This window comes from Hemicordylus capensis, chromosome 5 (genome assembly GCF_027244095.1).
Source record: "Hemicordylus capensis ecotype Gifberg chromosome 5, rHemCap1.1.pri, whole genome shotgun sequence".
Lineage (NCBI taxonomy): Eukaryota > Metazoa > Chordata > Lepidosauria > Squamata > Cordylidae > Hemicordylus > Hemicordylus capensis.
Window position 1 is genome coordinate 143,635,654 of NC_069661.1, and position 14,701 is coordinate 143,650,354.

At 42.1% G+C, this 14,701-nt stretch overlaps 1 protein-coding gene across 2 annotated transcripts in view; it reads right to left on the minus strand.

The window, feature by feature from the left end:
* Nucleotides 1-208: 208 nt before the first annotated feature.
* The window catches only part of LMNTD1 (lamin tail domain containing 1), a 252,312-nt gene continuing 237,819 nt past the window's right edge, over nucleotides 209-14,701 (minus strand). Inside the window, exon 11 of one of the 2 annotated variants that reach the window (XM_053255218.1) lies at nucleotides 209-1,786. In XM_053255218.1, coding sequence (XP_053111193.1) covers nucleotides 1,661-1,786 — 126 coding nt within the window. In that variant the 3' untranslated portion in view covers nucleotides 209-1,660. The remainder of the gene's footprint in view (nucleotides 1,787-14,701) is intronic. The other variant, XM_053255217.1, reaches the window with a different exon arrangement.

Here is a 14,701-nt window from a genome sequence, read left to right on the forward strand (position 1 = left end):
TGTAACTTTTAAAAACTGATTTTCAGTTGGAATCCTTTTATGCTATACATACAAAATGAAAACAAACAGTAAAAACTGCAAGATGATTTTAACTGATTTCCATGAAAGAGCATCAATACAACAACACAAAAAATAAGGAACACTTTATGTTAAATGAAAGATCAAGAATGTAGCTAGTGTCGAAAGAACTATTTTGCACTTCCAAACAAACTGGACAAAACTGATTTATTATGGACAAGAATATCCTGATTTAATATTGGCTTCTACTACAGACATTAATTATAAAGTAAGACCTTATGTCTGATGAAAAAATAGAGTAAATGATCACGTAATTAAAAATTGCACTGAACAGGTCAATCAGCTGACCAAGGAGTTGGTTGTAGCTACTGCTGTATCTCTGTCTTTCCCAGTTGCCTACTGCAATGTCAGGGTGAGACAGTGCTGGGCTGATTAAAATAAATTTGAGCATCAGAATCTGAGCATCAGAATCTTCATTGTTGTAGAATGCAAGGAGCTGTTTTCCATACCATGGTGAGAGACAGAAAACCATTTGTAAGAGATGCTGAAGGAGGATAACAGTTTTCATAGCTTATCATGTATACAATCATTTTTGGGGTCCCACTACCATTTCTGGTCCAACAGATTTGCAGGTTTTTAAGCACTACACAATCTACTGGATCAGATATGTTAGTGGGGGGTGGGGGGAAGCAATGAATCCATCACACCACTTTAACTATATGAAGAAGAAAAAAGTCTGTTTCCAGCTCATGAAACCAAGTGCAAGCCGGCCTGGCAATTCACAAGCCAAATGTACCTCACTTCTGTGTGTGATGACTTACAAGAAACTCAGTAATTTTTTTTTTGTTTTGCTGCCTGCCTGGGACTGCAAAACAGGAAGGTCCTCAAGCACCTTGCAGGGCTGGTCAGTGGGTTGCACTCATTTTGATGGGTCACAAATTGTGCAGGCCCGAACTTCAGCATCATTTTGGGAACTGATATATTGGACAAGGCTGCCCATGGTGCCTGTAGATCCACCATTGTTGTTATGTAGTGTTAATGTTGTGAATGAAGACATGAGCTAAACATGTATTGATCCCTTTGGTGGGGGCGGGGGCTGGCTTTGAAACTCTGCTGTTCACAAAGCTGGGTGCCACCCCATTCATTCTGATGGAAATTGTGCTAGTATAGTTTCTTAAAGACCAGGATACAAGCCTGTTCACAGTCAGGCTGCTTAAATGCCATTGATTGCCATGGGGTTGAAGCAGCATCACTCGGAGCAGGACTGCAGCACAGGTTTTCCATGGAATTTCTTTTATTTGTGAGTGATATTTTATGACCTTAAACCCACATGTGTTGCTAGACCCCTACAGAAGTCTATGGGGTACTACAGGGTCCAGCATTGCAGTCTTATATATTGTCAGTGGAAGGGGTTTTACCAGGCAGCACCAAGGTGACTGATAGATCCACTAATTAGGAAGTAGCAAAACTACCTTCAGACACATACAGGTTTTGGAAAAATCAAACATAAAGTTTAGAGTGGCTCTGAATATCCAAGTCATCTTCTTCCTGGAGCAATGAATCACACAACTGTTTCTGTGGTAGAGTGCTTTGAAAATAATTCAGTTCTATTCATGAATACTTTGTGAGATGCTGGAGAAAGTTAATGGGAGTAAAAAGGAGGGTGGGCCAGGAGACTGAAGTTGGAAGACGAATGAGCAAAATACTTCTGTAAAGCAGAGCCGATGGGTGCAGCTGAACCGACATAAATCACTCCGCCTAAATTAGGCTGTGAAAGAAAACAAACAAAACATGAGATACTCAATAAGTATTGCAGACAGAGTAAGCACATGTGACTTTAAAGCTGTTGTTGACCATTCAACAAGCTTGGGTTAATTGGACTTCATTTTCCCTTAGTGAACGGAGAACTCAAGAGTGTTGCGGTTCACCATCTCCTGTGGCCATACCCATGCTCTCTCTTCTGCACCACTCAGACCGAATTTGGATGATGACCCTGGGGTTGGCTCCAGGTTGGCAAACTGCTCTCCATGGTCCCCCTCCTCCCTGGGCCCCCCTTAGGCATGTGGAAGGGCCTACCTCAACAGATGGGATGGGAGAGAGAAGGCAACAGGGGAGCAACTCTTTGGCCAAGTCATCTGCCACCACTGCATAAAGGCAACAGAAGTGGCCTCTGGGATTGGCAGTGGGCCCTTGGCAGTTGTGCAACTATGACACTGTTAAAGCCTGTGCATATTTGTTAGGCTAGCTAAATTTGAACGAAGGCTCTTAACTCACCACACAGAGGTTCACGCTCAGCTAACACAGTCTCCTTAGCTTGAAGTCCTAAGCACTTGTATTTGGGGATTTGTTTAGTTGAACTCAGTGTGACATTCTTCTAAGTAAATGTGCTTATGATTACACTACACAGCAGTCACTAACAAGTTAGACTGGCCTCTTAAGGCGTCACATTGCATGCCCTGATCAATGAGCAGCAGAAGGAGCAGCAATTGTTGGCTTGCATTCTCCTGGGCAAGGATGCCATTTCTTTGAAATTGCCCTTGCTGCTAGCCTTGACAGGAGGCAAGGATCAGTAGCAGCAGAACAAGAAGCTATTGCTGCCATCCAGGAGCATGGCTTCTGCTCTTTCCATTACCATGGATTGCTCACCAGCTGACTAGAGTGGATGTCGGATGAGCGAGCACCAAGGACAGTGGCGGACTGGGTCTAAAAATATTGGTTGCCAGGAGACAAGGGGGCCCACCCACAACTATAAGGCTATCATTTACTTTTTATAAGAAATAAATAAAATTTTCAAAAATACATAAGTGGAAAAAAGGTACACTTCATTTCCCCCCAAAATAAATGTATATTTTTTTAGTAATTACAGTGTACATATGTTGTACATATTACTGGCAGTATACAGTACAGATCGTTATAATTGAATGTTTAATTCTTTAAAATTTTTAAATAAATGGTGGATATTTTTAAATAGTTTGCTTGTACTGAACATTTTACACATTAACAGGTAGTTCAAAAGCATATTTCATGCAGTCCACATCGTGGCTGATGCACTCTCCAGAAGGTTTACCTAAAGTTCAGGTAATGGAACGTGATATCCATAAAATGTATTTCTGAATATAACTATGATATGTGTATTGATATTGCAAAGGTGATAAAAAGTGTTTATTAATTGTTATAAGTGTAACTGGTAAAAAAAAAAAGGTGAAGTATTAAATGTACTGTATATTAAAAACCACATGCTTCACCCATTGCCTAGGAGAGGTTTGGCAAAAACCGCCCCTGAAGCAATGAGAGAAAGGGTGGGACATGTGATGGATCCCACAAATGGGAGTGAAAAGTAAAGCCAGAAAAATGTTCTGTCTGTGTGTCACCCAGCAGAGCCTGCCCAGAAAGAGTTAATGGCAGGCAGAATCAGAGTCTGTGACTGACAGCCAGAGAAGGGGTGAGTCTGGAAGAGATACATCAGGCAAGTTCTGGAGGGAAAGAGGGAGTAATAATAGTAATAACAGTAATAATATTGGAACTCCTGTTATATTTTCAAACTACTAAAAGGTCATTAACATTTTTAACATATTGTCTAATGTTTAAGGGGGCCCACTTTATCAGGGGCCCACAGGGCCCACTTGCCATCGGGCAAGCTGACACCCTGGCCAGTCCGCCACTGACCAAGGACCAGCAGCCACTGTTCCCTGTGAGGCAGGTGAGGGAAGTGAGGAGCAGCTAATGCTGCTGCCTCCTCCAAGGGTGGTGGCACCTGCTAGTAGGGAGCAGGCCTCACAGCCATTAATTGATTTAGCAGAAAGTGAAGAAGTATACCCCTGGACATGCTTGGAGAAAAGCTAAACTTACCCCAGGTAACCTCAGTTTACAGGAAGAAGCAGACCCCGTCCTCCCTCACAGTAGCAGAAAGACTTAACTCATAAAGAATACAAATATATATTGTTTGATAGAACCCTAGAAAATCACATTTGCTCCTTATCTGTGTAAGCCTTCCCTTTCATTTACATGGTCCCACACTGAGATGCATCTCTTGGTCAAGACAGAATATGATGCTAGAATGTGACAGAGACATAACTCAAAAGTAGCTTTCAGTTTCAGAAATTGTTAGATATTAAAAGTTTTATGGGCACTTCTCTGATTGATTTGAGATTATCAATGATGTAGTTACTGTTGGAAATTCTCAGTAGTGAGAGAATCCCTTTCTCAATATAGCAGAGTGCACAGAGGCACGACACAGCGGATTTAGTTAAGCATGCGTGTGTGCTGAGAGTAAAGTAACTTGGAGCCAATTCATAGTTTCAAATCAATATAAAAGGCATTTATTAAGGAACTCCATTCTAGATAGGAAAGTGAGGATTTAGGATCTCTAATCTATCTATCTAAGTGGATGCAGATGGATTCTCCATCTTCTCTGCACATATGGTGCAGGGCAAGAGACTTGCCATGTTGCAAGGTAAACGGCCAGGTAGCAAGAGAGAGAAGGAGGAAGGAAGTTGAATCCCCTGAGATTAGCAATCTACATTTCAAAGGGATAGCATCAGAGCAGTGGAGAAGGGATGACAAATATCTTGACCCTCTAGCCCTCTGACTTACTAGTCTGTCCTCAAGACAGTGCAAAGTCCTTTAACTTTCCAACAGTTACAAATTCAGACGTGCAGGCGCTCTCCATGACAGCCCCCATGGCCATGCCCACCACAACAAACAGAGAAGCTGAGAAGTACTGGCGCTCCATCCTTGCGCATGTGCCCTCCACTACACCCTGGAGATATACCTGAAAATATGTCTATGTGTTGCCTATAAGCCAACTATGCAAGAATGCTTGAGTAAAGAGATTGGCTAAACCAATTGTTCACCTGTTTACTTATAGAATTCATTGGGATTTACTCTCAAGTATGCATGCAATTGAAGGCTCCATTGATGTCACTATTATATCCATCCTCATGATGACAATGAGACCAAATGAATTGTCACTCAAGGGCTTTGACTCCACAAGTTAGAGATTGTGCTATAGCCTCTCCTTAAAGGTCACACTGAACAATTTCATCTTGCCACTAAATTTCCACAAACTGGTTACTTCAGGTTTTCTGAATGTTTAAAATGGAATGGATATACAGCATCATAAAGTGTATTTTTGCAACAAAAAATGTCTATATACCTGATATTAAATATCTGTGCTGAGATGGGAGATAAAATCCTGATTACAGCTGTGATGTAAAAAGGAAGGCCAACATAACAGAATTAAAGGGGAAAATATAACCCTATATTTGGAAAGAGTTCGATCTAAATGGTAACAACTTATGACTGAACAGGCAGGACGCTCTATAACTAGCACTGACTTTAATTTACAATGACCTTGGCCAAGTGATTGTCTCTTTCTCAATTTTAAAATACCCAATTGGGATGTGTTTCTAGATCTTAATTAAATACTGAAATCATTTGAGATGCTCCAATGAAGGATGGAAATGATCATTCATCTGTTTCCCCACACCTCCTTATATGTATGGTTAGCCATGAGCATTGCTTTTAGAAAAAGTATCCCCTGCCAGATGTGTTGCCATTTGGCATCCAACCAGGCCTTGATGACCTTCTATTGATCTGGAACATTTTTAGAAAGAAATGAACTAGCTATTTATAGAATGTGATGGGGAACGAGCCAAAGTTTACGAAAGTCAATGGGAATCTTTCAATGGGGGTTTGGATCCAGTCCATGCTGCATTTTCCGGATTTTAAATAATAGTCATGCAGCACTGGTCATTATGATGGGTGGAGTGCATTCTTCCTTTTATAATGCTATAAAGAGAGTAGATTACAGGGACTTGTGTACATCTCTGTCTGCTCTGCATATCAGGACAAGGGTGAAATGAACTATCTTGAATCCCTGCTCCTCTAAGACAGTTGCTTTCAAACTGTTTCAGAGAAGAGTTCATCAGATGTTTACCAAGGGCTTCTCAATGAGATGCTTTGTAATGATGGACAAGCTTCCCTGAAAGGCAGCTTCCAGCCTTTCCCTGCACTCTTTAGTGCATGTGCTCCATTCAGTCAGGGTGAGGCGAGGCCCACTTACCCTTGTGAATGGCTATGGTTGTGGTGTTTTTGGTTAATCCATTCCTTGATTTAGGCCGACTTTTGAATGGGGCTTTAGTTACTTGGATTCCAGTACTGGAGTAGAGGCAGAGCTAAGAAAACAGCCAGGAGCAAGTGCACTAAAGAGCAGTCTGCACTTGCCTATCTGAACATAGTATCTATTTCATTAAACTATTAATATTCCTGATTCCACTCCACTGCCTTGTCTTTGCATATCCCAATGTTTTCCCTTGGATTCTACAATGGTGTGCCCGAGAAGATGGACCAGATCTTCTGCAATGCACAGGGGTTCCATGGCAGACATTGCATGCAAAGGGTTGCTCAGCAGACATTTTTTATATGGAAAAGCAACCCCAAAGGTAGAAAGTCCACGAACCATGAGACTCAGATATATTGCCTTTAAAGCAGGGATCCCCAAACCTGGGACTCCAGATGTTGTTGGACTATCATTCCCACCATTTCCAACCACAATGACCAAAGATGTTAAAATTGTAGATCGACAGCATCTGGGGACTCAAGTTTGAGCACCCCTGCTTTAAAGAAAGTAGATTTTCTAGCTCCATGAGCATCAACCTTTTCACACCAAGAACCTACTCTTAACCCCAGCTTGCACACGGATATGCTCTGTCTCTTTCTCTTTAAACAAGAACCCCAAAACAGAAGCTGGTGGTGATGATGCTGGGGTAACCATCTTACACTGGAACGTGATCCATCAGTTGAAAACTGATTTAGCAGAGACCCAGGTCTGTTTGAATATATTATGACTCCAGGTAGAAAACCCATTCACAAATCAATAATTAGGCTTGAGCTAATTATTGAGCTTTCCTCTAGTTGGTGGGTACTGAGTTCTGTACAGGCTATCTGAGGAGAGCTGGCATATGTCTGCACATGACTATGGTTTACAAACAACAGGCTGTGATGTGATAATATCAGCTACCATGCAGAGAATATTGTGCAATTCCACCGTGTGCATCCTCCATGCAGCCCTGGATTGTTACTGTTGTGCAACAGCCCTCTTCATTGGAACCCGATACCTAACCAGATGCTTTGGATGTATACACTTGAATAAATGAAACTATACTGTAATTTTTAAGGAGTACTTTAGGTGTGTCTCTCTTGCTCCTCTGCTTTGGGTGTCTACTGTTGACTGTTTATCAAGGCATTCATGTGGGAAAGTGGTCATCCTACTAAGTGCTGAGGAAAATGTCACTGAATATCTGCACCCAGTGGGACAGCTAGGGAAGCAGGGGAATTGTAAATTTCTCTTCCCCCATTTGGCTAGATAATACAGCTAACTAGGGATGTACACGGACCTGTTCAGAAGCCCTTTTACGGGGCTCCGAACAGGTTCGAAAGACTGGTGGTTTGACTGATATGAAGGCGGGGGGGGGGGGGGAATACCTTTTAAGGACTGAGGAGAATTCACTCACCACCACCCCACTGCATTTTCCCCACCGGCGCTGCAGTTTAAAAGAGTCCAGCGGGGTGGCAGAGTACCTCCCTGCTACCCCGTTGCCTCCTCAGACTGGAAGTGACTGGAAGAACCTGGTGCCCAGTGTGTGAGTGAGCATGATGTGCGTGCGCATGCATCCAACGTGTGCATGTGCACTGGGTACTTCTGGTCACTTCTGGTCTCAGGAGGCAACGGGGTGGCAGGGAGGTACGCTGCTGCCCTGCTGGACTCTTTTAAACTTCAGTGCTGGTGGGGGAAACACATTGGGGGGCCTGGTAAAGGCACCCTCCCCAGTCCTTAAATGTATCCCCCCGCTTTGAACTGACCCCCTCTGGTTCCAAGCACATCCCTACAGCTAACCAGCTTACCAAGCAGTTGCATGCATGCTGTGATGAGTGACCTTGATAAATATCATCCTTTGTGTCCTCTTTGCTCATGCTTAACGCTGCCCCATATTAAAATTAATGGAACTTGATAATATTTTAGTCAGTTTCAACAACAGCTTCAAATGAAGTGGACCTATCTACCAAAAAACAATGGAAGTTGATTGTAGAGGCACTTCTAGTTGACAAAAGACCTAGGAAATCATGATGGCCCTTCATGGATGTTAATGAATTTCTCTTCTCGCAAAGGGACTTCGAATCCCAGTCATAAGAGCTTCCACTTATTGAAAGTTCAGTCATAATTAAGAGTAGCTGGATATTTTCCTCAAAATTGCATTATCAAGCCATTTACTGGCTCTCTAACAAGAAGATTTCACCCTTCTGCTGCGCTACATATTTCTTTGGTGTCTGGTTTCTTCATGTTGCTTGCATTCCCCACCCCCTACCCCATCACTTTTGCAAGTCAAGCCTAAATAATATCTTCTGTAAAGCTTTGTCACCTTATTGCTTGCTCCAATTTACAGATAATTAAGCAGCTTCAGTGAAAAACCTCTGACAAACAGATCCCAAAGGGCAATGGACTGCTAACATTTTGTGGCCATCCAAATGGGCCATTGAGTGCATGACCCTGGGCAATGTGAATGTCTAGTAAATGGAGAACAGACGGATGTCTGCCGTAAAGCTCAAGTTACAAAGTCCAACTTGGCTGTAAGCGTCACTTCCTTTGTGCTGTTGTGTACCATGGCTACATTGTCTATCATGGTCATGATGCTAGGAGATGCAGTGAAGCCTGAGCAAACCTTTAAGTAAAAAGATCATGTGGGCTTTTCTGGCTCTTGGTTTAGGACCACAGTGAGAACCATTACTGCGATATGCATCACTGTGAGTGATCACTGTGAAATGCAGACATGTGGGGCTGATGTTCCTCACTAAGCAGTGACTTGCTTGTGTGAATCACACATCTAATACCACAGCCAGACTTCATATTATTCAATGTTCCTTCATCGAGATCCAATTTCTTTCAATGGACACAGTGCACCTATTCAGTTGCCTGTCACAGAGTGCTGAGTAACCCAGAAATATGAAATCAAGAGATGAAGCCCTGGTGGCGCAGTGGTAAAACTGCTGCCCTGTAACCAGAAGGTTGCAAATTCGATCCTGACCAGGGGCTCAAGGTTGACTCAGCCTTCCATCCTTCCGAGGTCAGTAAAATGAGTACCCAGAATGTTGGGGAGCAATATGCTAAATCATTGTAAACCGCTTAGAGAGCTTCCAGCTATAGAGCGGTATATAAATGTAAGCGCTATTGCTATTGCTATTGCTATGCACCTGTATGAATGCATCAGCCCTAGGAAAAGCCCAAGCCAATGTGCAGCTGAGAGCCTTTTGAGTTCCTGCCTCTAGCATATTCAATGATGCTTCATTTCCGTACTAGTATAACATTAAAGTTGCCAGCTTTTAAACCAGCCACTGTTAGTTCTGTCTAGAACAACAAACTGATGTGCAAATACTAGTAGGTGATAATGCGTCTTTCCACATTGTGAAAAGCTTCACTGGATTATTTTTGCAGACCAAAGAGAAAGACACAAGAGCAGTCCAAATGTTTTTCTTGGTAGGTTGGTAACCCTTGTATTGAGGGTCATATGATTTCCAACCCCACTGATACTGTCTTTTTCAGTTTGTAGCCAGTTTTTATATTAATATCTAGGACATTTATTTCTAATACGTATTCTGCCATCGAATATGTATAAATATAAATAAATAAATAAATAAATAAATAAATGTATATTTTAAAGTATTATGCCTCTGATTCTGTACACAATACCATTTCGACAATACTACATTAGAATCTGAAGTGAGAACCATTACTGCGATATGCATCATTTTTATGATGTTGCAGAAATAATATTTTTATGATGTCGCAGAAATAATATTTAGAAGTCAGTGTTCCCGATTAATATGAAAATATGTTTAGATGGGTAAGCTAAGTATGATATTATGCAACAGGTTGATTAAAAGATAACGATACAGATAAATTTCCTCTTAGTGAGAACAGCAAAGCCTGACATAACTAGCAAGAGAAATAAATATTTTTGATGGAAAATAAAATTCCTTTGGTGAACCATGAATATCCTCCTCTGCTCAATCAATAGAGCAATTACTGGAATAAATCTGGTCACTGATATTTTGAAGATGGCATTTTATATACTGATATGAAACAAATCTTAAAAATTGACCACTACAGAAATAAACCTGTTGTGGACAAAGATTTAGTAAGGTTATTCATGTGATAGGCCTTGGCTATGGTGACTTCTTTAAATAATCTGATTTTGAGAAGAGCACTGCAAATCAAGTAAGGAGGATGAATAATTAATATGTATTTGGAGGGGATCCACTCATAGGAAATCACGTACTGTGCTCAGCTTCATACTCAAGTTCTGAAGTCTCATGAATGGTCAGGCTTCAGCTAGTCAAACAGCCAAATGGAACTGGAAGGAGGTGGTAAAGCTCCAAGGAAGTAGAACATAATTTATTCATGGACTGCAAGTGGGAGATACTATACTTGAATGTTTGCCCCCATAAAATCCCAATGAGAAGAGAAGAGAAGAGAAGAGAAGATACTCTATAGCTAGGCTGAATTTTCTTTCTTTCTGATGTGCTAGTGTTCTTATAGAGGGTTTGTTTTTGTTTTTGTTTTGCATAAGGGAGCATTCAGAACTGGTATTCCCCTCTTGCAATATATGCTCGGAGGTACTATAGTCCACTCTGACACTGCAGGACTCCACCACCATGTTCCAGGCCTGAGAGCCACTTCCTACCATGTGGTAACTGTGTTTCACCATTGCTGTCAGCCTTGTGTATTGAGTTTCCTTGCAATCTCTAGCCCTATCCATATATTATGTTGTATGTGCATTTAGGTGTCTGTACACATGCACATGTGTTTGTGTGAATGACTGTACCTGTACAGTACCTTGATGTACAAGTCCCTCAAACGCATGGTAAAAATAGGAAGTGTTCTGTTGTACATGCATTCAACATAATGCATGAATAACTGTATTTGTGTACAGAGCTGTATGTGCATGCACTATATACAGATTGTACATGTGTTGAATGCAACATGTGAATAGGGCTTCTGTCTCTCATGCACATAGCTTGGATTCTGATAAGTAAGTAAGTACAACTTTATTTCGGTCGTAGACCAGCAATACAACAATATAAAACAAATAAGAAAATAATAATAATATAAAATCAGACTACATTTATACGCATTTGGCATATTATATAACAATATTTGGCCACAATATGAATAACATCCGAATTAGGATTAGTGAGCAAATAGTTTAAATAAAAATCATCTCCACGATCCGGGAAATTAATCAAAAGTGGGGCAATGGGTTCTGATAACTCTCCACTCTTCTCAGGGGTGGATTAAGTGTGTGTGCGCAGAAAGGCCTGAAGTTGGGCAATTGCAATCATTTGGGAGGTGGGCAAGGTTGGGTTAGGAGGGGTATCGCCGCTCTTTCTGTGCACCTGCAAATTTTTCTTGCCCCAGGCTTTGACCCATCATATTTTAGGGGGCGGGCATGTGCAAGGGAGCTCTTGTGTGGTGACCGTTTTAAACATTAAACAAATTCATTGACCAAAATTTGCCACTGGGGGAATTTTGCTGCTATAAGCAGTCGCCTCTGCTGCCTCCCTTTTAATCTGCCAATGACTCTTCTCTCCCATGGGCATGTCTTTCAGGTCAGCATATATCCCCATCCTTTTTTCTTCTTAGATTTATGTAGCAGAGGTGCACCTAGGTAATTTTGGAGCCTGGACCTAGAGGCCTTTGGAGGCTCCCCCTCCTCTGCAAATTAAGCATCATCATGCTTGGCCGGGCAACTACACCATCCGGGACAGACTAAATTGTATTTGGGGGGGGGCCAGGTGCTGTGGAGACCCTGGACTTCAGCCTGGAAGTCCAGGGGTAAGAGCGTATCTGGAATTTAGGCCTTCCTCTACGCTTCATCCTTCACATAGCTCTTCAGTCATGTATTGAATTAGTGCAAGAAATTATGATAATTATTTTATTTACATTTTGATCCCGGCCTTCTTCTAGGAAGCTCAGATTCTCCCCCTTCATTTTATTATCACAACAACCTTGTGGGATAGGGTAGTCAAATGCGTAAGATATAAAGGGCAGGTGTGCATCACTAAACACTCAGGGAAATTAACTGAGAAATCTTGATTGACTGGGGTTCCCCAAATTGTATTCACTGCGTGTTTAGGGATATACAACTACCTTTCATACTTTACAAGTTTTGTGTGGAAAATGACATCGTAGTCATGGCAAACACAATTACTACATGACTGGCCTTCAGTATTGCAGATGGCGTGGGTGAAACCCATTATAACAGTTCAATGTGCTAAATGTGAAAGCTGCTTAGTTGAAAAGTAGATCTGTTTTTCTATGCTGAATTATAAATAAGTTCCTAAATGGTCAGAAGAAGGTATGGATAGATGTTCTCCTCTTGAAAAATGGGTAATTTCTTATCTGTGGCCTAAATACCTGCTCTGCAAATGTATATCAGCCCTTTATGTGCTGATATACAGCATGCATGATAATATACAGCTTGATATACATGATGATATACAGCATGATGATATACAGTTATTTCTCTGTGTAAACCACCCTGAGCCATTTTTGGAAGGGCAGTATAGAAATCGAATAAATAACAACAACAACAACAACAATAATGATTTCTTTCCTTAAAGGACCATGGGATCTGTAGTTTGGTGAGGGTGCTGAAAATTTTCTGTTAGAGCTGAAGCAGATGTTACTTTTTGAAACATATTCCATTTGTGTCTTCACTTTTCGATTAATGTCTGAAAAGTGTCAACTTTTGTAATCACAAAAAGTACATATCATAATTGTTCTAATCACAGAAGTAGCCACTGAAATCTTCCATTATTCCCTACTTCAGTCATTACGCTGCCCATGGAAGCAGACTACTCACATAAGCAGTCATTTTTATATACAGGTGAAACTCGGAAAATTAGAATATCGTGCAAAAGTCCATTAATTTCAGTAATGCAAATTAAAAGGTGAAACTGATATATGAGACAGACGCATTACATGCAAAGCGAGATAAGTCAAGCCTTAATTTGTTATAATTGTGATGATCATGGCGTACAGCTCATGAAAACCCCAAATCCACAATCCCAGAAAATTAGAATATTACATGGAACCAAGAAGACAAGGATTGAAGAATAGAACAATATCGGACCTCTGAAAAGTATACAGTGTACTGTGCTTGATTGGCCAGCAAACTCGCCTGACCTGACCCCATAGAGAATCTATGGGGCATTGCCAAGAGAAGGATGAGAGACATGAGACCAAACAATGCAGAAGAGCTGAAGGCCGCTAATGAAGCATCCTGGTCTTCCATAATACCTCATCAGTGCCACAGGCTGATAGCATCCATGCCACGCTGCATTGAGGCAGTAATTGCTGCAAAAGGGGTCCAAACCAAGTACTGAATACATATGCATGCTTATACTTTTCAGAGGTCCGATATTGTTCTATTCTTCAGTCTTTCAAAGCCGCAGCTGTGGCAATAGCTGTGGGGAGGGGGGTGAGAGGAAAGTCCCCCTCCTTCACTTTTTTTAAAAAAATGCATGATGTAGCTGCTGCGGGGACTGGGAGGGGGAGTGACCGGGTGGTTAAGGGAAAGTTAATTGCCTAAAAGACTGCCCGCTGGATGGGGCACGGTGGCGGCAGCTGGCTTCAGGGAGGTTAGGGAGGTGGTGAGGAGGGAAGTGTTCCCCTGCTTTTTTACCTTTAGAAACCTGCCACTTTAGAAGCCCGCCTTTTCCTCCTCTTCCTCAGAGGAGGGAGGGAGGGAGGAGCTAAGCTCGCCGCTCAGAGCGGTGGGCTTCTAAAGGTAAAAAAGCGGGGGAACTCTCCTCACCTCACCGCCCCCTACCCTCCCTGAAGCCAGCCACCACCACTACGCCCCTTCCGGCAGACAGTCTCTTAAGCAATTAACTTTCCCTTAACCACCCGGTCACTCCCCCTCCCAGTCCCCACAGCAGCTACATCATGCTTTTTTTTTTTTTTTTAAAGTGGAGCGGGACTTTCCTCTCCCCCCGCCCCCGCAGCTATTGCCGCAGCCACGGCTTTGAAAGAAAATGAAGGAAGGCAGGAGAGGGACTTTCCTCTTGCGCCCCCCTCAATACTTTTCTTTTTTTAGGGTGGCAAAGTCCTTTTTGCCTATAGGTTGCAAAAAGGTTAATCTGCCCCTGCCTATATCACTGCTGCCCAATATAGGTGTTTTCCATAGTCTGGGAAACATGCCAGCGCCGGAATCAAACTGTCAACCTCTGGCTTGCTAGTAAAGTCATTTCCCTGCTGCACCATTAGGTGGCTTACTACAGACAGTAATAGCAAAACTGAATTTAAGAGATCCCTCTCACCTCCCACAGAACTACAGTTCCCGGGGTTCTGTGGGTGGAGGATAGATCAATATAACTCTGTATTGTACTCTTATATTTAACACAAACTTTCTGCTTCCATATGAGAGTCATAATGTAGAGACCAGTCCTGAGAGATTGGTGCACTGAACAATGAACAACCATTGAGTCCAAACCACATCTCTCTCCAAAAATGGGGTTGTGCTTTGGCCTAGACCAGTTCTGGTGCTTGGGTTGGCTCCAGATCGCTTGGGGATAGTCTACACATTGTGACCTCTTAAAACACCCCCCATGTGCCAAGTGCTTA